This window comes from Vulpes vulpes, chromosome 12 (genome assembly GCF_048418805.1).
Source record: "Vulpes vulpes isolate BD-2025 chromosome 12, VulVul3, whole genome shotgun sequence".
In the NCBI taxonomy this organism is placed as follows: Eukaryota; Metazoa; Chordata; class Mammalia; order Carnivora; family Canidae; genus Vulpes; species Vulpes vulpes.
In genome coordinates this window covers 45,388,924-45,413,791 of record NC_132791.1, presented here as the reverse complement: position 1 = coordinate 45,413,791, position 24,868 = coordinate 45,388,924, and the positions used below count along the sequence as shown (strand labels likewise).

The following is a 24,868-nucleotide window of genomic DNA, read 5'->3' as shown; positions in this document are numbered from 1 at the left end:
GTGTTCCAGAATCATGCAAAACACTGCAACATAGTGTCAGGTTAAGAGCAATAAGTACTAGATTTTAAGACATGAGCTGGACTATGTCTGGCTTCCTAACTCTCAGTACTTGAACCAAACCCTGTAGCTTTTTTTCTGCTCCCTTCTCTTGGTCTGACATATTGTTAAGAACATCAAACAGAATAAAGCATGGAAGAATGCTTCGGAATTTGTAAAATACTCTGTAAATATACTGTGATCTTATTAGTTGAGTTGTGAAAAAATTGCTGGGGAAGAGAAATAAAACATCTTGTTTAAATCCTGCTAGGCCACTGTTCAGCAATTACCATTGTAACGTGGGTTAGTTAGGTGAATTTTGTTGCTTTTATTCTGATCTATCTCTTGTCCCCATCTTTTGTAAAAACAGATGTCATTTCTAGGATCCAGGGTATTATGCTCAAGCATAATATGGGATGTGAAAGTGTTATACTATTAAGTGATGATAGAAGTGGTTTATGATAGATGTTTTCTTTCTTTTTTTTAAATATACTTAACCTACTGCATTTTACACATCTGTGAAAGAAATCATATTCTCTCATGTTTGAATAACCCAGTTTACAAAGAACTATTATGATTATATGAACTATACATTCATATTGTGATATATAGAACTTGACTAGGTATCTTTAATAATATGTTAGTAATGATATTTGAGAGAGGAACTAAGGAACTGGTAAGAAACAGTTAAATACTAAAAAACATATAAACACTACATAGTAGAACCTGAGTGGTGATAGAATGTTAGTCAGAATTAAGTAAAAAGTAATACTAAATTATAAAACATTTCAAAAGAAATCTAGACTCATTACTTGCAAGTATAAAAAGTAAATTCTTCTAAAATATAGGTCTTCATATCATATTAAATAAATTTTTAAAACTCAAATTAGTATATTTTCTATATGTGATTTGATAATACTAATATGTAGAAGGTATCTTTAAGCAACAAGACACTTTCTTTAAAACCTTTTATATTTATAGAATTACTTTGTTCAGCAATTTTTTTTCCTATATATAGAAAAAAGGTTGTATCTTCCCAGGTCACAAGAACTTGTCAAATAGTTTATAGTTTATATATCTATCTATCTATCTATCTATCTATCTATCTATCTATCTATCTATCATCTTTTAAAGAATATTCCTCACAAAGATGAAACTTGAACCAAATTATAAGATTGATTCTTGATTCTTTTCTGTTTCATATGTTTAATGCCATATGCACAATTAATGTTGTGTTTATCTATTTATTTATTTTTGCTCCAAAGAGAGAACAGCATGAACCATAGTTGCTTATCATCTCCAGAGTGGAATATTCATCTCTATCAAATGCTTTCTATGAATGTCAGTATAGGCCTCATTTGACTAAAATCCACCTGTGTTATTTATAAAGAGGTCTACTTTCCCAGAATATCAAGAAGTTGGAAAGAGAATATCCAATGAGGAACAATTGATCTTTCTGTTTCCTCTCCAACCTTCTGACTATGAGAAAAACAAATGTTCTAAGAGGTTCTTACCTGCAGTGCACAACCATGGGACCCGCATCAGGAGGGTTACAGGTTTTGACTCTCCGTAAGAAAGCTAGGAAAGGTGTGGGGTGTTCTGGAACGCCGTGATCAGGCCAGGCGGTGAACTGGAATTGTCTTACTTCTCTCTTCTCGCTTGACCCATTCTGTGAAGTAGGAAGACTCTGTGAAATTCTGCATTCCTACCCTCAGGCTGTAACAATGAGTAGTAACATGGAAAAGGTAACATGAAAATGTGCTACCTTAATTTGTCACCCTACCCCCATGACCTTTCGGAAGATGCACTCTTTGGAGTTATCAATGCCAAGCTATTTGTAAATGACAACTATATGCTCAGGAAGATAAACATTCTTAGCTGAGAAGCATTACATTTTGCAGGTAAAATGTAATGCTTCCAGGACTGCTCCTGATATATTTTATAGAAAGAACTGGTTCTTCTTCATCTATTCTTCATTTGCCAAAAACTTCTGTTCGGAGTGAGAGTTCCATATTTACTGATAAATCACTGGACAAGGAGAAAAATTGCTGAGTGGTAATGGAAGAATTATTTCATTCTTCACAGTTGCCAGTGGAATCAAGATTTAAGTATAGTCTTAAGATATTTGATTTCTCAAAGGACGCTTTCTTTAAATAATGGAAAGGGGAAAGGGAGAGAGAAAGAGAAACAAAAAAGGCAAACCTTGTAAAGTGCAAATGTCCGCACACAGTACGTGGCCAGTTCCACTGTATCGAGCAGCGTCACTTGGACCAGTCCATGGCTTTCCGTGCCTCTACTGGGCCAATACTGGTCACACTTCACCTAGAAGAAACAAGTGACACATTCAGGGCAGATGCTCATCAATTTCTCTATTAGTTTCACTCTGAGTTGCTGTTGAAGGAAAACAGCTTTTTTGCATTTCATTTTATGTTGATCTTTTTTCTGGCACGCATTCTTGTTATCCCAATATATGTAAATTACTGCTCTGATGCCAATATAAACCACATTTTTCAAACTGGTAGGAATACTAAGCAGTAACAGATTCAATTTTCCTGGAGAAAAATAAATTGCAGATTGTTGCTGAGTAAAATAAGGAAAGAGGTATTTGAAACTTTAGAGTACTTGAAAAGAAAACACAAATTTGTTCTGGGATATACGTTATGAATCGCGTCAGGATTATGCTCAGCCATTTAAATAACACAGTGAGATAGTGTTCATCCATCAAGGTTTAAAAGGCACAAGCTAGTTCATCTTGAACTATCATGATTTCCAAATATACTTGTTTAAATAAAAGTAGAATAATTTGTGAAGCTATCAAAGTATAATAAACAACACAGCATTGTAAAAAATACAAGATAAATGGTATTTGTATCCAAAACAAATTAAATCTGTAATGTGTAGTGGAGAAAGAGCTGTGTGTTCTTTGAAACTGGTCTCAGAGGGTCATACACTGGTGCAAAGTTCAAGTAATTTAAAATTCATTCATATCAGATAAATAATCTACAATTTCTACGTGCAGTTGAATAAAAACACATAAAAGGTATTCAAGCCAATTAGTTTAACATGCAACAGAAAAATAATTCCAGGTCTGGAATATGTTTCAAATTACTATGTTCTGTGGGCATTAAAAAAACATAATAAAAATGACAAACACAACAGTATATTTTCTAGTAAGGTCATAGATACGAATATATTCACCCTTTCCATCTCAGATTAAAAGAAAGAAAAAGATGGGAGTAATTCTTAACTGAAATGCCTTTCTCTAGGTAAAGAAATCTAATACCATTTTATATTAGGAAACATACCTTGTAGTTGAGAAAGAAAGATTTAAAAGTCATAATCTGGATTTAAACAAAAGCAATGAGGCATTATTACCATAGACACTAGAATTTTTTGGTCCAGTGAATAGAATTGGTAGATAATTATTTACTTTCATGTTGAATATAAATATTAGTAGCATTCTGTGAATAATACTATAATTTTTCTCTTTCATAGACATAGCATCTGCTCCTCAAAGGATTCAAGCTCTTTCTATCTAGATCCTGAACCATCTATAAAAAAAAAAAAAAAATCAGAGATTTTATTCTCTAATTTTCTAGACAATAAAAAGTTGAAGACCACTTTAACGTACAGTTATATAGTAAGTGGACATTGAATTCACAAGGTTTGACTCTCGTGCTTTTTTTTCAATGGTGAGGCCACACAAACATCACTTATTAAAACAAAAATGATTCAAGTAAGATGAGAAATTTTTGTCTCAATAGGATTTTTAAAAACATGCTTACATGTTCCGTAGATGCATAATGTTTTCTTCTGTGTTTATATTTCTATGTTCTACTTGTTATTTCTAACAATAACACAAGGGAAAGACAATACTCTTTCAGGAGAATATTGATGTAGCAATACCCTGACTCAGTGCCTCTGTATGTTCTCTGACCATCCATTAAAACATTAAGTTGTATGTTGGATGGAATTAACAGAAGATACCACCTGAATAGAGCCAACAGTAGCCACGATTCAGATGAAAAGAAAATCACAAAAAGTATACCCTAAAAACTATAGAACACTTCTGAAAGAAATTGAGGAAGACACAAAGAGATGGAAAAATATTCCATGCTCATGGATTGGCAGAATTAATATTGTGAAAATGTCAATGTTACCCAGGGCAATTTACACGTTTAATGCAATCCCTATCAAAATACCATGGACTTTCTTCAGAGAGTTAGAACAATTTATTTTAAGATTTGTGTGGAATCAGAAAAGACCCCGAATAGCCAGGGGAATTTTAAAAAAGAAAACCATAGCTGGGGGCATCACAATGCCAGATTTCAGGTTGTACTACAAAGCTGTGGTCATCAAGACAGTTGTGGTACTGGCACAAAAACAGACACATAGATCAATGGAACAGAATAAAGAATCCAGAAGTGGACCCTGAACTTTATGGTCAACTAATATTCAATAAAGGAGGAAAGACTATCCATTGGAAGAAAGACAGTCTCTTCAATAAATGGTGCTGGGAAAATTGAACATCCACATGCAGAAGAATGAAACTGGACCACTCTCTTTCACCATACACAAAGATAAACTCAAGGTGGATGAGAGATCTAAATGTGAGACAAGAGTCCATCAAAATCCTAGAGGAGAACACAGGCAACACCCTTTGAGAACTTGGCCACAGTAACTTCTTGCAAGATACATCCACAAAGGCAAAAGAAACAAAAGCAAAAATGAACTATTGGGACTTCATCAAGATAAGAAACTTTTGCACAGCAAAGGATACAGTCAACAAAACTAAAAGACAACATACAGAATGGGAGAAGATATTTGCAAATGACATATCAGATAAAGGGCTAGTTTCCAAAATCCATAAAGAACTTATTAAACTCAACACCAAAGAAACAAACAATCCAATCATGAAATGGGCAAAAGACATGAAGAGAAATCTCACAGAGGAAGACATGGACATGGCCAACATGCACATGAGAAAATGCTCTGCATCACTTGCCATCAGGGAAATAAAATCAAAAGCACAATGAGATACCACCTCACACCAGTGAGAATGGGGAAAATTAACAAGGCAGGAAACCACAAATGTTGGAGAGGATGCAGAGAAAAGGGAACCCTCTTACACTGTTGGTGGGAATGTGAACTGGTGCAGCCACTCTGGAAAACTGTGTGGAGGTTCCTCAAAGAGTTAAAAATAGACCTGCCCTACGACCCAGCAATTGCACTGTTGGGGATTTACCCCAAAGATACAGATGCAATGAAACGCCGGGACACCTGCACCCCGATGTTTCTAGCAGCAATGTGGAAGCCAAACTGTGGAAAGAGCCTCAGTGTCTATCGAAAGATGAATGGATAAAGAAGATGTGGTTTATGTATACAATGGAATATTACTCAGCCATTAGAAACGACAAATACCCACCATTTGCTTCAACGTGGATAGAACTGGAGGGCATTATGCTGAGTGAAGTAAGTCAATCGGAGAAGGACAAACATTATATGGTCTCATTCATTTGGGGAATATAAATAATAGTGAAAGTGAATATAAGGGAAGGGAGAAGAAATGTGTGGGAAATATCAGGAAGGAAGACAGAACATAAAGACTTCTAACTCTGGGAATTGAACTAGGGGTGGTGGAAGGGGAGGAGGGCGGGGGTTGGGGGTGAATGGGTGACAGGCACTGAGATGGACACTTGACGGGATGAGCACTGGGTGTTATTCTGTATGTTGGTAAATTGAACACCAATAAAAATTAGTTTATTAAAAAAAAGTATGCCAAAGGGACTGTTTTAAACCATAAAATAGATGTCAAGTTGATTTCTCACTGCAAAGAACAAAAGTAACTTTGGAGACCTCTTACTGCAGCATTTGAGAGGATGCCAGCAATGTGTTAAGTTAAAAAAAAATGAAGAGCAAAAATCAACTAATTACTTAACAATTTCAGCTGGATGTCAACTCTTTCAAATCAAAATCAACAGATCAAATCCCACAGGGACAGGTATCACTATGACAGATATAAAAACAGCAGGTTAATGCAATGAAATGATCTATGAGGTTAGTATGATGCACTGAACCAAATTCAATGCAATTTTATTTCAAAGCTGGGAATTGATTATCATCAGACCTTTGGGTGAGATAAGACAAAGGAAATGGAGGAAAAGACCATAAGCCAGCTTTTATGTGACCTCTGGAAAAATCATTTCATTATTTAGAGACTTTCCATCTACAACTCTACCCCATACATAAGATATAGGAAAAACTGAAGTTACACTAATTATTCTCATATTTCTAGTATTAAGTTTAAAACTGCAACTATTATTAACTTAGACTCTAGCTCCTTTAGGAAAAAAGAATACCAGAAAATATTACTATAAAGAGTTAATGTTGTGTACATTTTCAGCTAAAGAAGAAGAAAGCTTTTGTACTAATTTAAATAATGTATTTGAATCTTACTTTTTACAACAACAACAAAACTACACACACACACACACACACACACACAAACCTGCTCTAAAATGTTTCAAATTCAACAGCAAAAACTGGGAGCAATATTTTAAAGCAAATATATTTAAACATTGCTGTTTTCTCTCAAGAAATATTTTACAAAGGGAGCTTATGAAAAAATAAATATTTGAACATATCTACACATGCACACATATGGTCTCAGAAACAGGATTAGAAGCTGTCCCCAGGCTTCTCAAAACAGTTACAGCAATGTACTCTTCTCTTCACTAGTAAGTACCTGGGCACTCTTTTCTCCTCCTCCTTCTCTGAATAGCCCCTACGCTTTCATCTGCTTTCTAAGGGATCCATTTAAAGGCTCACATTTATCAACATTCTTTTAAGTCCTTCATTTTTAGCTATATACTAAACAAATAATTCTGATTTCAACATTAGAAAGTAATTGGGAAGTGTAGTGAGGCGGGGGGAAAGGGCACAGGAGAATGGTTAGAAATGATTTTTTTCTAATTATCCGATACAAATGAACTTGCTCCATTCTCTCTCTTGAAATGTTTTACTTTGACAATAGTAAACCTTTTTTCTCCCCTGGGAGACAATCTCTGGAAGGTATTTCTAGAGTTACTACTTTTAGGCTTTGTGCACAGAGCCCAGTGTGGGAGGCTCCTCTCTGAGCATCTAAGAACTAAAAGGCGGTAGCTCCTGAATAAAAATACTGATGCTTGTCTTTTCCTATTTAATTCTGAAGTGATTGACTACAAATGATCTCCAGGACTGAAGCATAGAAGGTTGGGCAATCTGACTAGAGACCAGGTAATGGCTTCTTTATTTGTAGGGCCAAAGCAGCCTCATCTGTTAAATGGGTAGAATATCTCCAGCATGACAGGGCTATCATAAGGCTCAAAGACCATGCACCTGAAACTCTAAACCCAACAGGCATTCAACAGGCAACAGCTATTATTAATTCTCAGATTGTGTTTTCGATTTTTATGGTTGTTGTTATAAAAATGTAATCATTCTAAATTGAAAAAAAGAAGCATGTTATTAATCCCAGTGGACATGTATTTAGGACTTGAGAGATGGAAGGCAAGGTCTTAGCAACCGTGGGGGCATCAAAGTGAAATGAGATGCCCTCCTACCCCCAATCCATCAGCTTTACTGGCTAAATAAATATAAAGGTATGCTTACATCTGCTGGTTCTTCAAAAGCATAGATGTGAGGTTTCCAGGTAACTCCCTTGCTCTACCTGGGTCCTAGTCAGATGTGAGCAGGGAATGTATTAGTGTCTGTGGTGAAAAAGGAGAGAAGCAGAACATGCTACCCAAGCTGTGGTTTAGGAACCTCACCCAGTAACTCAATTTGAAGCCTAACCTAAATAAGACAGTTCATATTTCTGTCTGAATTTGGGGGATATATTTATTTTTAATATTACAAAGGGATTACCCATATGTGGTAGCTTCATTTCTTCATAATTATGGAAAGAACAAGTTGACCATCACTAACTGTATGCTATGGAATTAATTCATACCACCTCTTTCATGGCAATCTATTAAAAGCAAATTGATGGAAAGATAAAAATTGTCACTGGAAATATGACATAGGATTTATCCAGTAGGTCTGCTGACTGTGCTTCAGGGAAATGCTTTCTTTCTAGTCTCTTTTCACTTCCATATGGCTTATCTTGGAAGTGCCTGGAACACCACAGACACTCAAAAACTAGAAGCCAGTTTTATAATCAACTACACTGTGGTCTACGTTAGCTTATTTTTAAATTGCCCAAAACTTTCTGAAACCAAAACCTTCTCATTTTAATAAAGACTTCTTGAGCATGGCAGCATGGCGAAGCATCAGAATTGGAAAGGTAACAAACCAATACCTCCAAAGGGTCCCAGCATCACTAATGCAAAATCCATGTACTATATAGTACTTTGAAAATCTTACCTAGGACCAGATTATTTAGCCAAAGAAGAACTTAGAATAAACAGTAAATGATAGATGGAAAAGTATAACTGTTGCTGAAATTAACTGGAAAAATTAGTATCTACTATGTTTGGGCAGAGGAACCTTCTATAAGGAGCAGTTAGAAAGTATGCTAACATTAGATAATATAAGTCAAAGCTGGTATTGGGAATATGGAAATGTTAATATGCCCTTGTCAATACACATTCTGTAAGGGAGGATATAATAAAAGGAAGTTTCAGATAATTATGAGGATATGTTTTAGTGGATGGATAAATTATATGCTGAGCTGTTTATTTTTATAGGCTATAATATCTTTTCTTGGCAGTTTTAAAGACCAGCTTCAATATTTGACTATCTAAAAATAAGTATAGAGATGATTCTATTCTCTTTCAGCGATGTCATTCTTTTCACTCAACTAACATTTGGCCATATCTATTTTCAAATGGCAAAAGGGTAGTCTGGTTTCCCCTCTTCATTTTCTCTTTGCTGACCATTATGTACTGGAGATCAAGGACACAGAATAGCTGAAATGAGAGTAATATTAAAGCATTTAACCACCAGTGCAGTGATAGCTTTTCATAAATAAAACTGGAAAGATGAAAAATCTTATTCTCTAAATAAACCGAATTATTCATATAAAACTGCTTATCAGTTCATTGAACCATTTGAACACTTTCTAAACCATTTATTAATTCAAAAATTGATATTTCCTTTTGTTTGATGTGTGCTCTAGACTAAATATTTGTGTCCCCCCCCCTGCCAAGATAACAACAACAAACAAACTTCATAGGTTGAAATTTAATCCCTAGTTTGATTATGAGGAGCTGAGCCTTAGGGAGGTGATTAAGTCTAGAGTGGAGCCTTCATGAATAGGCTTCATGCCTTATAATAGAGACTCTGGAAGCTCCCTCACCCCTTCCACCACGTGAGGATAAAACAGGAAGAGAGTTTTTTTGTGAGTGAGGAAGTGGAGCTTCACCAGATACCAAAATCTGCTGGCTTCTTGATCTTACACTTCCCGGTTTCCAGAACTGTGAGAAATAATTTTGAAGCCATCCAGTCTATGGCATTTGGTTGTAGCAGCCTGAACAGACTAGGACAATGTGTCTGCCAGAAGTTCATACAGGGAGCTGCACTAAACTTTTCTAATGACTCCCCCCCATTAAATTGACAGTCATTATATCTCAAGTTTCTGGCACTCTGTTGTAACCAGAGGAAAACACTATAAAGTACCCCTTTGTCATGGCGAGGTGGTACTTAAATGTCAGCTCTTCCCATGTAGCTGTGGCCCTTAGAGTTTGCACCTCAGCCTGAATCACACCTGGAAGCAGGTGGGTGCTCTACAGAGCCATACTATCACCTCTGTATCTGCTTGGATCCGCTCGGTGGCTGCCTAAGGCCTGGCAACACTCCTGTGTCACTGTCATTGAGCAATAAATATATCAGGCAACTTAAAGTTTCAGTGAAAAGATAATTTCTGTATATTGGTAGTATTGATACATTTTAGCATTTTAACAACCAGTATAATTATACTGTTGCATACCCGCTGAACCTCACCTTTGCCTAAACACAGAGTTAATTCACACTTCTTATGATTTTCGAAGTGACCTCATCAGCTTGGGAGTGCTATACACACGAACGTGGACAATGAGACGGGCTTTGTACAATGTCACCAAGAGCAAAATTGCATCCTCCTAGTTCAGCTTTTCCCTAGGCCATGATGCCTCTAATTCATTTTCACAGGAATGTTTCTTTTGGGCCAGAATCTGTAGGCGGCCATTCTAAATAGAGGAGATGGGGGTAGGGAAAGAAGGTAGAAAATCCAAGAAGCTAACACAGTAAGAAAGTGGTGGGATGCTCTCTCTTTTATCTGACATTGTGTCTGTTGACTAGAGAAAACCAAGAGTGTGGAACTTGCTAGATAAGAACCCAAACATCCTTTAGGTTGCCAATATGAGCACCATTCTTTTTGTTGCCAGTGTCCTATTTACATTAAATATCCACCACTTTTCAAAAACAATCCCATACATCATGCAGACTCCAAAGGCAATGTTTGTGCTGCCGTTTCTACAGTTGCTTAAGGAAAAAGCAGTTTCTGTTGTCCTAGATAGGCAGTGCTTTAGGCTGTAGTTTGAGAAATTAAATGTTCGAGGCCTTCGGCGCTTCCAGTTCTATTTGGAAAAGGACAGAGACCTGGCATTTGGAAAGCATTTGCTCTCCATTAAATTTACCGAACCTTGACAAACCAGAGGGGCCAAGAATTAGTCTGCTGCTGGCCAAGGCTGGGCCTTCCAAAACCGATAACGACAATGAAAACAATAACACTGCCATTTATAATCTTCAACAGGAGTCTGCCAACTTCTAACCCAAAAGGACCTCACAATCTGAAAAGAATCTCAAGATGTGTTTTACAAGAAAACAAGAAAACATTTTATCAGCACCTCCTTCTTTGCCTAGAATTGCCCTCTTGGCCACACAACCAAATGTGAACGTGTCTCACCTTCACTCTCTGTTGGGGGAAATATACTAAGGTGACATTCAAGGACAGGGGAGGACATTGGTGGTGGAGGGAATGATCAATAGGTCAGAAGTGCTCCACCCATCCAATGTCAAGCCTCTGTATTCTAACTCCCTAAACTATTAACACAGTGTAGTTAACAGCATCCCAGTGCCTTGGGCCTTGACATTCATTAGCACAAAAACACAATTTAGTGGAGCAGGGAATTTTCTGTGCAATGACCTAAGATAAACTAAAGTCATGATGCACAAAACATCTGATCTGCTCTAGAAATGGATACCATCAACTGGTTGCATATTTTTCTATTTGAGAACAGAAAATGGGATTTAATCTGGAAGCCAAGTGTAGAATTCCTCACTTTTAACTCTGTTTACACCACTAATTGATGTGGCCCACACTGAATGACAATTTAAGTCATGCCCCCTTTGTTGAGGGTCAAAATTTCACTCCTCATCCTCAACATTTATAGCACTAATAACAGCACAATTCCACACTAATAGCACTTTAGGTGATTCAACTTCCACTATAAAGCTTGCAAGACAACAGAAGCGACTTTGAACATCAACCATGGGCAGTAAGTAAGGGCAAGCTGGTGAGGCCAAGACAAAGCCAGGTATCCCTTAGCCTTGGTTAAGCTGTTCCAATTTGTAACACTAATTAAGGCTGCTGAAGAATTTGTTAAGCATGACGCTTCCACACTCCCTCTGTTTTGTATTCCTTAGGATGGGAAACAAAGTAGAAAAGAAAGAGCTAAAAGCAAATAGATGAAGGTGTGGGGGGGTGGTGAGGGGGAAGAAGGACAATCACCCACTAAATAATAGAGGTTCCTGGGCCAAGAGTCACCTTGGCAAATCCTACCTTGGAGCCTCTAATGGTTCAAGTGAGGCTGCCAACCATGTGTCCTAGTTGCCCACAAATAACACCCTTGGAGTGGAAATCCCAGCTGTATACATTTACTCTCCTATGAGTGCTTCATTTTTTCCGAGCTTTTTCTTCCCTCCATGTGGTTGCCCAAACCAATTCATGTGCTTACTGGCATGTTATGAAACATGGAAACAATTAGAGACCACATTCTAGGGCATGAGAGAATGACTTGCTACAGAATCAATGAACTATGCAGAACTTGAGAGGATTTGGCAAAAAAAGATGGAAATTGTAGAATAAGACCTACTAACAATATCTCATGTCACAAAGCACATTTTACAAAGCTTTAAACTTATCTGTGTGTTTTCAGGCAGCAATTGTATTTTACTTTCAAAATCTCCAGTTTATAGCCTTATATTTTGTTTTGTTTCTTTACATATCCAAATGAAACTCAGAAAATATTCAATGTACACATTCTGTCTTCAGGGCTGATAGCTGAATGCACACACTATGCAAATAGTCTTCTTGGTTAAGTTTGGAATTCTTGCAAGGCCACATATGAGGAGTTTGAAAACCAAAAGGCCAGTTTAAGTCCTAAGCTATCACACTTGGAAGGGCTTCTTTAGCCAATAAATTGCTAAGAACGGTCAGCTCTTTAACAAAAAGCTAGTGAAACTTCTAACACATGCTAATGAACCAAGGAGCCTTTTGTATGAGTGCGCTGCTCTAACTTGGCAAAGGTTCTAAGTGCACTGCTGCTTCATCAACCAAAGGCCTGAGTGATGATGCAGAGCATGAAGCTAGAGAACACCGGAGGCAGGTACTAAGAGGTGAGTCCCCTGGCACAGTCAAGTAAGTAAGGGAATGAGGAGGAGTTAACGCAAAACCGAGTCAAAAGGAAATGTGGCATCAAGAATATATTACCTTTAGTGACAATTATTACTACGTGTATTTCTTGTTGATATTACTATTTTCACCATTTTCATGCTATGGTTGCAGAGGAGGCTGCAGCCAGGATGCCTTTGTGGCCCCTGTCCCGGGGAAGGCAAGAGCAAAAGGAGCCTCCGTTACGAGCTCTGCTTGAACACTGTACACGGTTGTTACACTGGCAACCGCTGGCGGAATTCACCATGAGCGTGACTCTCATTCATCACAGAGTGACTCTGTGATACCGCTCAGGGTTCACTGTCAGCTGCGGAGAAACAAACCCATTGCATTTGGGGAAAACAAAACAAAACAAAAACAAAAACAACCCCAAAACTGAATTATCTGAGAAGCAGCTTTAGGAGAAACAGATTATATATATATATATTAGAGATTTTATTTATTTATTCATGAGAGACACACAGAGGGAGAAAGGCAGAGACACAGGCAGAGAGAGAAGCAGGCTCCATGCAGGGAGCCCAACGTGGGACTTGATCCCAGGTTTCCAGGATCATGCCCTGGGCCGAAGGCAGTGCTCAACCGCTGCTCCACCTGGGCTGCCCAGAAATTGATTATATAGATACAACCTCCCAGCTCTATCTCAACCAAACACTAACAGGTGAGATTCACTGAAGCTCCCTGTCATATCCCTTACATGGTGAATACTCACAAGAATCCCTCTATGTAGTTTAAAAGGGACAAATGAGATTTTCCCAGTAAACTGCCAAGAAGCACCATAGCTGGAATCGAAACTCAGACATTTGACTGCAAGGCACCCCTACTTGGGACTGTGTCAGATCATTCTCTTCTCTCTGACGGTGGTATTCCTAGGTAGTCTTGTGAACACTCACCTATCTTCTCATTCCTTTCCTCTTCTCTCCCCCACACCAAATCGCCAGTCAACATATACTCCTGCATACAAGTATTCTGTAGTACACAGAAATGTTTACGTACGCACACACACACACTTTTTTCCCCCCACATACCATGGGGGGGGGGTGAATATTATTTCAAGAACCTAAGCCTTCATCAGAATAATGAAATTTTAGGCGTCAGCCCTTGGAGAGGAGTCTTGTTTTAACCACCTGGATCACCTCCTTTTATGGGGGAGACTAGTCTGCAGGCAGTCTGTCCCTAAATAAAGCCAGACTAGTTCAAACATTTGCTTTGTAGTTGGCTATTGGGAATCAAAAATTGTTGAGTTCCCAGATTAGCCCACATAACCCACAGAGTTTCTAAATAATAAAGCTATATATTTCAGTAACAGCCACTATTTAGAGAAACTAAATCCAAGTTCTTATTTGTGAATCCAGGAATGCCAGACCTGTACTTTTGGTGAAAGAGCAATTGGATAGGGAAAAAGTGAGGTGGGAGGATGTGAAGGAGAAGATGGAAGAGCAGGTGAGATATTTTGGGGAGTGCTTTGCTAGATTTCTCCATCATTTATTTGGTCATTTATTCTCGAGTCTTCTAGAATGGGGAAAGAAGGGCTTTGGTGCCTTCTGGGTCAGGGCTCATTTGTATGGTCAAATTGATGATGTTGAAATTCCTTAACACTGGCTTGTGCAGGTCATCATAAGTTGGGTACAGACTGAACTACCACAGAATAAAAATCACAAGACAGCATTTTAATTGGCTTCCTTAGGCCATTTAACAAAGGAGAAAGCTAACTTGCAAGAGCAAAGAGTAATTAATGAAGGGAGCAAACAGAGGTTCATTTAGTAACTTCAAAATAAGTTCTTCTGTCTGAGGAGGGGAAAAAAAGGTAGCCTGCAACATAAAGATAAACTGCAGGTATTTAAGTCACAATGCCTTCCGCCAAGAACTGCTCATTACCATCAGATGCTGCGGTGGCAGTGGGACCAGTTAGAACTAACTTTATTATTAGAAGCAATTAGGGAGAAAAGGGGCAGAATTTCATTTGGTTATTTCAAAACAAGTTTCTGTGCACGGTTTAATGAAGGCCTGCAGTGTCAAGATAAAATGTGTGTTTTACTGAAAACAGCTTTTGCAAATGACTGCTTGTTACCAGCCGGTATCTCCAGGCAGAGCAGTCTGGGTAGGTTGGATTTACATGCGTGCTGTAATATAATAGTTCAGCTGTCTCAGCTTCACAGAAGTGTTAACAGGCAATATGGCCTGATGGTTAAGTACATGTGTTCTGGAGCCAGACTGCCTATCTTCAAATCCTTACTCTGACCTTGGTAGCTGAATGACCTTGAGTGACCTTCTGGAATGTTCTAGGCTTAGTTGATTCATATGTGAAGTGGAGATCACAGTAGTGTTTATCTCACAAGATTTTGTGAAATATCAAATGCATCTAATATGTGTTAGATGTTGCATTATGAAGAGTTCTATCCAAGAAACGTTTGGATGGGGTGTTGTTTTTAGAGGACTTGCTATATAGGGGTTACCCTGAGTACAAATCAATAATGGACCCATTTACATCTTTTGGATGGGATTTTCATGTAAAGAATGAGAGTGACATTTGTTTTCACAGTCATAACAGTTTTCATCTGAATTCCTTTCAGATAATATTTTAGTATTTCCATCCAATTCACATGTTATAAAGAGGTTTAATTGCTTTTTGGGTTTGCTAAACCAGTTGTGTACCATATCCTTTATTTCCCATCTTTAAAGTAATGGCTGGAACTGTTTATATTTTCTTGAGCCTGAGCTTTCCCTTATAAAACCCCTGCACAACTCTTCCCTCATCTACCTACTTGGGCTAAAAGAAACTGCCATGGTATCGAGCTTAGAAGACCATTTTAAAAACTCAACTGTCATATAACAAACAGGGAGTGGACTTTGGCTTCCTTCTAAATAATCTTTTGAGGCTACTATGACCACAGTAAAAGAGACCTCTCACCAGTGGTTTCAAACTCTGCTCTGAAGGTCTTACTCTTCAGTGAGAGTATGTGCTGCCTTCAGTGATTTTTTCAGACTCCTTCATTAAATTCTCAAGGTTAAAGATTGATTTTCATCAGATGGCTACAATATTTGCATAATCACTTGGGAATATGGCACACTGCTTACCCATTATGTTTTAGTTTTGCAAATCAATAACATTTAACTAATGTGCCATGCACCATAATATTGGACCCATATGATGAATAAAATTCCTTTCTTAGACCTTAACAAGCAATGACTCTGCTATTAAAATCTATTCATTTTGGAGAAGGCTAAAGTAGCAAATGCCCTCTACACATTTATGTGTTTTCCAAGCTGTGTATTAACCCACATCATTTTTCTGGCTGCCCTAACTTAATTTATGCTAATTTGAATAATTTATATAAGAGCCTCTTTCATAGAATTTTAGATATTACCCTGCAGATTACTTGAAATAAAAAGTTAAAAATACTGACAAGTCCATATTGGTGGAATTCTCCCCCAAAGTCTGGGTGTTCTTGTTCAATGTGAGTTTTCGAAAGAGCGTCAAGCTAATATTTATTTTCTCTAACCAAATTGTCAACTTTTTTCAGTAGGTTTTTGTTTTGGGTTTTTTTTGGTTTGTTTTTGTTTTGTATTTTTTTTTTTCAATCGTGTGGTAACAAGAGAATTTCCTTCTTGAAAAACTTAGTGTTAAAGAATGGCTTCATCAGAGTTGTTGATTCCCGTTTCTGATTTGTGCCTGTTGGAAAGTCAAAGTTTAAGGAAAGAGCAAATTCTGAAAATAATAAAATATGCAACATAGGGACTACTTGAGGAAAGATCTGAAGGGGGAGAAGGTAGATATTCTTACCCTGGACCGTTCTTCTAGTTTTGTCATCATGACAACTGTTGCACTCCGTTGTTCCCATATCATTCTCCAAAAGTCCCCAAATGTTTCGGGGAGTGATCCCTGTGTTGCAATATAGGCGTTTTGTTTCCTATAGCCATCTATGTAGTTGGCATTCACATAGTCACTTCCTGGGATGCCTGTAAAACACAAAGTGTTATTCCACTAGGTGAATCTATCACGAGAGGAAACAGCCTGGGATCCAGCCTGCGGGTATTGCTATATTATTTTCCACACTATGCTAGAGGAATCACAATATATTAAACTTTGGGTCTTAAGCAAGATAAAAACAGGTCTTATCAGGACTGTCACATTAAAGAAATATAGTGTTCCAGGTGTTGGATCTCTGTAATATGACAAGGTATATACCAAAGAAAGAAACATACAACTGTTTGTCCATAAGGTGCCATTTTTCTCACACACTGTCTATTTTCTCCACTGCATCAGTAAAATATAGCATGCAGAGGAGGATAAAAAATTACCTGGTCACATTTCTCACTCATGCTATTCCACATTGCCAGACAAAAGTGAAATAAAATAATGCCTGAGTCTGAAAATGCAATGTAGAGTGGAGCATGTGTAGCAGTGAAACATTCTTTACAAATTTAGCTAACAGGGAACTCATTTGTAAACTCATTTACAACAACTCTGTGAAGTAAGTCTTGTCAGGATCTTCCTTTAACAAAGGAGAAGACTGAGGTGCATAGAGATTAAAGTACTTGCTCAAAATGGTAGAGTCTGGTTTAATTATAGTCAGTCTGTCTGCTAAGTCTGTCTTAAACTCTGCCGTGATTGCTTCTTGTTCAAACTTCACAGTATTACACCACATGCACCTCTCCCTTGATTATGACAAGTTGCCTCTTAATTGGTTATCCCACTTCTGCTTTTGTCCTTTGCAGTCTGCTCTTCATCTAGCATGACAGCAAGTTCTAAGAATATATTTCAGACACTGTAACTTCTTTCCTTCAAACCCAACAATGGACTTCCCTTTTATTTCAAACAAAATCCAAACTCTCAACAATAGCTACAAAGCTCCACACTTTTCCAAACACATCTTGTTCTACTCATCTTCTTGCCTTCTAAACTCTAGAGTCTGGTCTTGCTTCCACTGGTAGAAAACATTGCTTTCCTACCTTAGTGCCATCCCACATCTTAGAACACCCACAGGGTCTCCTTCCCATTGTAAAACACTCAGCCTGTCTCTCAGAAAGCCTGCCCTCGTTACTCTTGGGCTTCAGAACTCCCTTCACAACTCTTTATATTACTTATTACACTTTGTAATCATATACTTGTTTGTTAACATGGCTATTGCCTGTTTTGACTTCTAAACTACATCTTTGTTATTAGCTCTTGCTGTCTCTAGGGACAAAAAAAAAATTGCCCCAGTTCTGACACTTAATAAGTGGACAGACCTTAAATTTAATGCTGATATTCTGATTGAAAGTCTAATTCAGAGTGACACTTTTAAGAGATATATAGGTAAATCTGAGCTTCCTCCAAGGAGAGTGACCAGGGTGGTTATGGAAATCAAACCTATTCTGTAAGAAAAAGGAATACATACTACAGTTTGGCAGGGGAAAATGTAGGGGTTGGGGATGAGAGCTGTCTGTGAGGATCTGAAGAGAGGGTTAGGTTTACTCTGTTGAGATCTAAGTTTTTCAACTCTGAATCATGTAACTACAGAGAGAGAATTTCATCTCCAATATAATAAAGCATTTTCAAATTGTCAGAATCAAAAAGGGAATAGATTTCCTTGGGATGTAATGAGTTGCCTGTCCCTGGAAGGGAATAAGCACTTTACGTGGATACCAGCATGATATGAGAGGTAGCACCAGAACCTGTACATGGCCCTTTTTGCCCTGGGAAAATATGAGTCGTGGAGCTATGAAAAAAAAGAACATTTTTCTTTACAATGGAACATATGTTCCCAAGCTAAAATTGTTATATTTCACTGATTGCCATTTGCAATTACTTTGACTGCTTTTCTGATTCCAGTTGTAAAACTGATCCTCTCAAAAAAGTAATGAAAGTCAGATGGGAACTACTGGGCTCTGAGATGAACACATGGATATGGAATACCACCAGCATTAGTGAAAAGCCTTTTGAGTAAAGACTGAAATGCACGGTTGGTTGTAACATTATTCATCTATTACAGCTACTCAAGAAGCAGTTGGGGTTCTGGCAGTTCTTTGTTGATAAAGATCCTATTCCTCCAGACACCAAATTACTGTAGATTCAAGAGACAGTTTAAATAAAGTCCTCAGGTTACGGCCACTGGGAAGCACACACAATCTCATGTCCACAGGATTTGGTTCTGAGCCAACAATGAATCTATTTTATAATACAGGAAAAGCCCACTTTGAAATTTCAATATAACAATTAACAACATTAAAGAATTGATGAAAAGGGATTCTGGCTAAAGCCCTCTCAGCTACCAATATACAGAAAAGTTTTTTCCAAGAAAGTTCAAAATAGAGAAATCTGGGTTAATGACTCAGAAAATGCATCAGGGGCATCATGCCACTTCCCCCTTATCAAGGATAAGAATTGTATCTGAAAAATATGTCAGAAGACAGAGGAGAGATGGACAGGAGATTCACATCTAAAGGAAGGCAATCAGCCCCACCCAACATTCTTTTGTAAATTTTAATCATTTATTATGTAATTAATTGTTTTTTTGACATACTGCTTAGGTTAGAATAATAAATTATTATTATTTTTAGGCAGAGGGGTGGGAAGGGTGGGTTGCTACCTAATAATACTTCCACTTCCCAGAGATAAAAAGACTGAAAATCTGTCTGAAAAATACTAGGCACTCGGGATCTGTACTGGATCACAAAATGCTTTAGGAATTTGGGACCTGATATTTAAAAAAGAAAATTAAAAGAAAAAATTCAATACCTAGTAGAGTTAATTATTAGGCTAATATTTACATCTTGAAAATAATGCTGAGGCTCCTTTTCTATTTTGACACTCATCTATCAGGAAGTAGTACCTGGAATGAAAACCTCCTTCCAGCAAATCCCTTTATATACTCTGACAAAAAGACATTTCCAGGTAAGTCTTCTCCCATATAACCTTTATAAGATGGGGATGTGAGAAATGATCATGTTCTACAGAAGGTCTGAGATCTAATATATCTGTATTTCATACATCCCAAACAACAAGCTGTGTAGAAAGATGGATGAGAAAAGATTTTAGGAAGGGTGGTAGTTTGCCTTTTTAAAAACATTAACCCCAGGTTGGAAACTAAAGTTGAGCAGAAGTGTGTTTCAAATAGATGAGATCTCAGTTTTCAGTGTGACGTATTTAGAAAGATTTTTCAACCAATTTTGTGAGAAAAACAACATGGTGGCTTTCCAAGTGTTTTGGTGCCATGAAACGCTTCCTCAGTAGCTCTCAATTGTGATATTTATGCTAGGAGGCTGGATCTACAAAATCCTTTCACTTTTTGGGGGGTGACCTTCTCCAAGTAATGCGCATATTTGTTTATTTAATTTTCAATTCCCTGCCTTATCCAGAAGATGATTTGCATCTGCTAATGCAACACTAATCAGAGCGCACTACTAATCCAAGAGAAGTGTGTGAGAATTAATTGAATCCCTCTGGGGCTATGATGGATGGAGATCTAACTTAACATGCAGTACTGAAAGAATATAGAATTACTATAAATTAGCTGATTGCTTTTAATTTTTGGAGCCAAGGAGACCTTTGTCCAATACTATGATAATAATGGTGCTCGTTGCTTTTTTTTTTTTTTAATAGGGGTTGCTTAGTAAGCATAACAAAGATGTCTGCCTTTAGCTCATCATAGGCATAAACTTTAGGGCTGGCCCTGCTGTGGGAACTGTCTTGGAGTCTGTTGGTCTTTGACCAACTTTGTTCAAGAACAGCTTATTACCTTTATAAAAGTGAATTTCATGACTTCCTATGTACTACTTCATGTGTACTCCCCACTTACCAATAGCCATCTAAACAGGTCCAACACCCATAATTATTATTCTAATCTTATAAGTGAAAAAACTGAGGCTAAATCTTGAGTTCATATTATACCTACATGACTCTTTCCTATGTTGTAGTCTGTTTTATCAGGTAATGGACTATTCTTTCTTGTGGTACATATAAATATTGCTTACATATTTTATACTGGGTTTTGTGTTTGGGGCAAAGAAAGCTTAGAGCTACAAAATTCAAGCCTTCAAGACCAACAGAGATTGTGATGAGGTGAATAGCCGGTAGAGCAGTGCGTCTGTGGCCTTCATGCATAGCAAGATGCAGCAACAGCAATTCAGAGTTAGGCCCTCATTTCACTTGCTGGGAATTGCTGGTCATAGCTTTCAGTCGAAAGCACACCTAGGCATGGATTTTGGGCCCCACAGTTCTTGTAATTATCTGCAAAGCTTTGGAAACGTACCATGAATTCAACATGCAAAGACAATGCCATTTTTCTTCACTTAAGCATACGATTTATAGAATAGGGCTTCTTAATGGTAGAAAACAAACTGAAGGTTGCTGGAGGGGTGGGGAGTGGGGAGATGGAGTAACTGGGTGATGGACATTAAGGAGGGTGTGTGATGTAATGAGCACTGGGTGTTGTATAAGACTGATGACTCACTGAACTCTACTTCTGAAATTAATATATATTAATTAATTGAATTTAAATAAAATAGAACAGGGCTTTATGACATTGGTCCCACATGTGTTTAAATATTAAAAGAAGAGGAATCCTTGGAAAGATAAAGCTACTCAAAGAATATTTGTGATGAATAAATAATTCATGCTGAAGAATGCTTTAAAACCTTGAAAGCATGTTGAACTGCCAAAGAATAACTATCTTAACTGTTTTATCATGACTGGGCTAAAATAATTTTTTTCCTATTAACTTGAGAGAACTAATTGGGTCATATGGGTCTATTAAAACAAAACAAAAGAGGGGCACTGAGGTGGCTCAGATGATTTAGCATCTGCCTTCAGCTCAGGTCATGATCTCCAGATCCTGGGACTGAGCCCCACACTGGGCTCTCAGTTCAGCTGGGAGTCTGCTTCTCCCTCTCTCTCTCTGCCTCTCCCCTAGCTTGTGCTCTCTCTGTGTCTCTACCAAATGAATAAAAAACAAAACAAAACAAAATGAAAAAAAAAAAAAAACAAGGAACACCTGGGTCACTTAGTTGGCTAAGCATCCAACTCTTGACATCTTGTGATGTCAGAGGTGTGAGATCAAGCCCTGTGTGTGGCTCTGTGCTGGGCATGGAGCCTGCCTAAGATTCTTTCTCTCCTTCTCCCTTAACTCCCCCCACCCCCCTAAAAAAAACCAAACAAACAAAAAAAAAAGCAAAAACACAAACAAACAGACAAACTTGCTCTGCATTCAATTTTTCAAGTCAGGAGATAATTTGATTTGAAAAGACCTCCCTTGTTGAGGGGTGTTCATAATCATAAAAGTTTTATAATAAGGCCTCATGCCCTGATGCTAAGTGAAAGAGCAGGATCCCAAATAGTACACCAGTTATTTTATCAATGTGAAATTAAGTAATTATAATGGGTATGTGAGTATTTCTATATCACTCCATCCTGTAGGAAAAGTCACATGTGCCTTTTGAAGTCTTGAAACAATACTAAGCACTTGCTAAAAATTTAGAGAAACTGCCCAAGAAACCAGGACTTGTATCTAGGGCTGCTGGTAGTTTACTCTTTGACATTTGGGCAGTTGTTCAACTTGTCCAGACCTCTGATTGCTTATCTGCTAAACAAGGCGTGTTGGACAAATTGATTCCCTCCAGTCCTTTTGAGTTCTAAAATAAGATGTCTCTCTGTGATATTCTTAACCTTCTTGGATTTAGAAATCTCTGTGAAGTTATTTTAAGATAGAGGCTTTGTGTATCCCAGATTAGGTGGGAACATGCTCTGATGCTCTTTCAAGCTGATTCCTATTGCTTCTACCTCTTATGTGCTGGGATGAGATTTTTTTGGTGTGACTGATACTTCAAATCTTGATTAGACTCTGGTGGGGGAAAAAGCAAACAAAATCAAATCCAAGGGGGGAGGACGGGGGTACTGTGGGAGAGACTAGCAGGCGGTCTATTCATGGAAAGAAGTTGTCCCTGGAACATGGAGGTGAGAATGAGAAAGAGGCGGCATTCCAGGAAAGACCTACTCCCATGCCTGCTCCAGTGGATAAACAACTACTGTACCACAGAGCTGCAGATGGACCTTCCGCTGAGCAGCTGACTCCGTCCCGACTCACAGCATGGCACCAAAACCCAGCTACTCTGATTTCCTTTCACTACTACAAGTCCTTAGTGAAGTTTGTGTCCAAAAAAAAAAAAAAATGCTTTTTGGTAAATCAGTTTATTCCCTATTGTGAGACAGAAGTCCTCAAAACCCAGTGAAGCACAAAAGCCACTTTCTACTTTGTAAATCATGTCTCCTTCTCCAATTCAACACACACACACACACACACACACACACACACACACCATACCTAACAACAATGAATTGATGTTTAACACCCAGATTACAGGTTTTCCAACCCACAATGAAGAAAAAATCCTAACTTCATTGCTGACACTGGCAAAACTAAAGAGAAAATAGAAAAATGAAATCCAATAATAATTATTTAATTATTTAAATTAAACAAATGTTAAATTATTTAATTCCAAGTGGCACAGGGCTCAGCCTGTCCCCCTCAGCCTCCTAACCAGCCACATCAGAACTAGCAAAATGAAGGATTCTTTTGGCAACAGAGCAGAAAAATCAAATGCCTCTTGCAAAGGTACAGGGTATTATCTGCCTTGGGTGTCCCCAGAAGTACCACACAGAGGCAAACTGCCTTCCGTGGTTCTACAGGACATAGGACAATTATTTTATTTTGTTATTTTGGGGGGGGATTATTTTAGAAGCATGCCTTGTTATGTGAGCTCATCATGACAATGAGTTAAGGGGGGGATGAGTAATCTTTTCAAGAGTTTGTGAAGCCAGGCTCCATCCCCTCAAGGCTCTGTGTTCTCCTTCCCTTGGTTTTCTATTCCTCAGCACTGCTGAAGAGGCTGGATTATGAGAGTAGCCACAGAGAAGGATGTGAGTGATTGAATTGTCACTGAATATATTCCGAGTTTAGCTATACATGTTGGGAATTATCAGCACCTGTGATGGAGGAGACTCATTTATAGTTAGGGAGCACTCTGCTCTGAAATAAAGCAGAACTTGGGCCAGTACAGCATCACAGAATTTTGTGAAACTAATATTAAGAAGGGTGAAATTATTATAGGGCTTTATATAACAATGAGGTAGTCTGAAACAAAGGCAGAATATGGTGATAGGAGCTCTGCCTGTAGGAAACTCGTAGAACCCCAGTCTCCTCACAGATCCCAGAATATAAGCAGCATTTTCATAATGTCCTTACCCAACACCTCTGTGAGAATATAATGAGTCTATTAATGCATTTGAAACTTCTAAAATACCAGTGGAGATTATTCTTATGATAAATATAATAAAACAGTAATGAAATAAAACTACTAATTCATAAATACTCTACTGATGAAAAGTTATTCCAAATCTGGAAGTCCCCTTTCCATTTTCTATTTAAAAAATAATGGAGAGACCCCTGAGTGGCTCAGCAGTTGAGCAACTGTATTCAGCTCAGGGCATTATCCCGGGGTCCTGGGATCGAGTCCTGTATGGGGCTCCCTATAGGGAGTCTGCTTCTCTCTCTGCCTACGTCTCTGTGTGTCTCTCATGAATAAATAAATAAAATCTTTTAAAAATAATGGAGAGGAAAAAAATTAATTTATGACTTCCCAACGATATACAACCTGGGACTATATTTTACCAACAGAACCACAGTACAGATGATGTAGGTTTTTCTATAGCCTCACAGCAATGAAGTGTAGATTCATTAGCATAATCTTCAGAGGTATACAATAAAAATGAATAAAAAATCCCAACAAGTAAAGACAATGGAGATAAAAATAAACTCATGGACTTTTTTGATTTACTTTTTGGCTGGCTTCCTGGAAACAGAGTAAAGAAGAAAACTAGCACATCTAGCCATTGTCTAAAAAAATTTTTTTTTCTCATTTCCAGATAAGAAGCACCACCAGATATAGGCTGAAGTAGGAGCTGGGGAGAAACGATCTCCACACCACTTGCTTGGCTACACGCAAGAGAAAGATGCCATTTTTTTTTTGAGAAAGATGTCATTTAAGTAGCTCTAATTAGTCTTTAGGCACGCTGCAAGCACCTTGTGAATTTGCTCCAAGTTTCTAAAGGCTAAGTTCTCTCTAGCTCTCTATTTAAGACAAATTAAGCCATAAAAATTTGACTGT

General features: G+C 37.9%; 1 protein-coding gene across 50 annotated transcripts in view; it reads right to left on the bottom strand.

The window, feature by feature from the left end:
• The window catches only part of PTPRD (protein tyrosine phosphatase receptor type D), a 2,173,792-nt gene that overhangs the window by 48,296 nt on the left and 2,100,628 nt on the right, over positions 1-24,868 (bottom strand). For all 50 annotated transcript variants that reach the window (XM_072728319.1, XM_072728317.1, XM_072728336.1 and 47 more), the window contains 3 exons: positions 16,509-16,684; positions 2,239-2,358; positions 1,551-1,705 (listed from right to left, as the gene is read on the bottom strand). In XM_072728319.1, the coding sequence (XP_072584420.1) occupies positions 1,551-1,705; positions 2,239-2,358; positions 16,509-16,684 (451 nt within the window). The remainder of the gene's footprint in view (positions 1-1,550; positions 1,706-2,238; positions 2,359-16,508; positions 16,685-24,868) is intronic.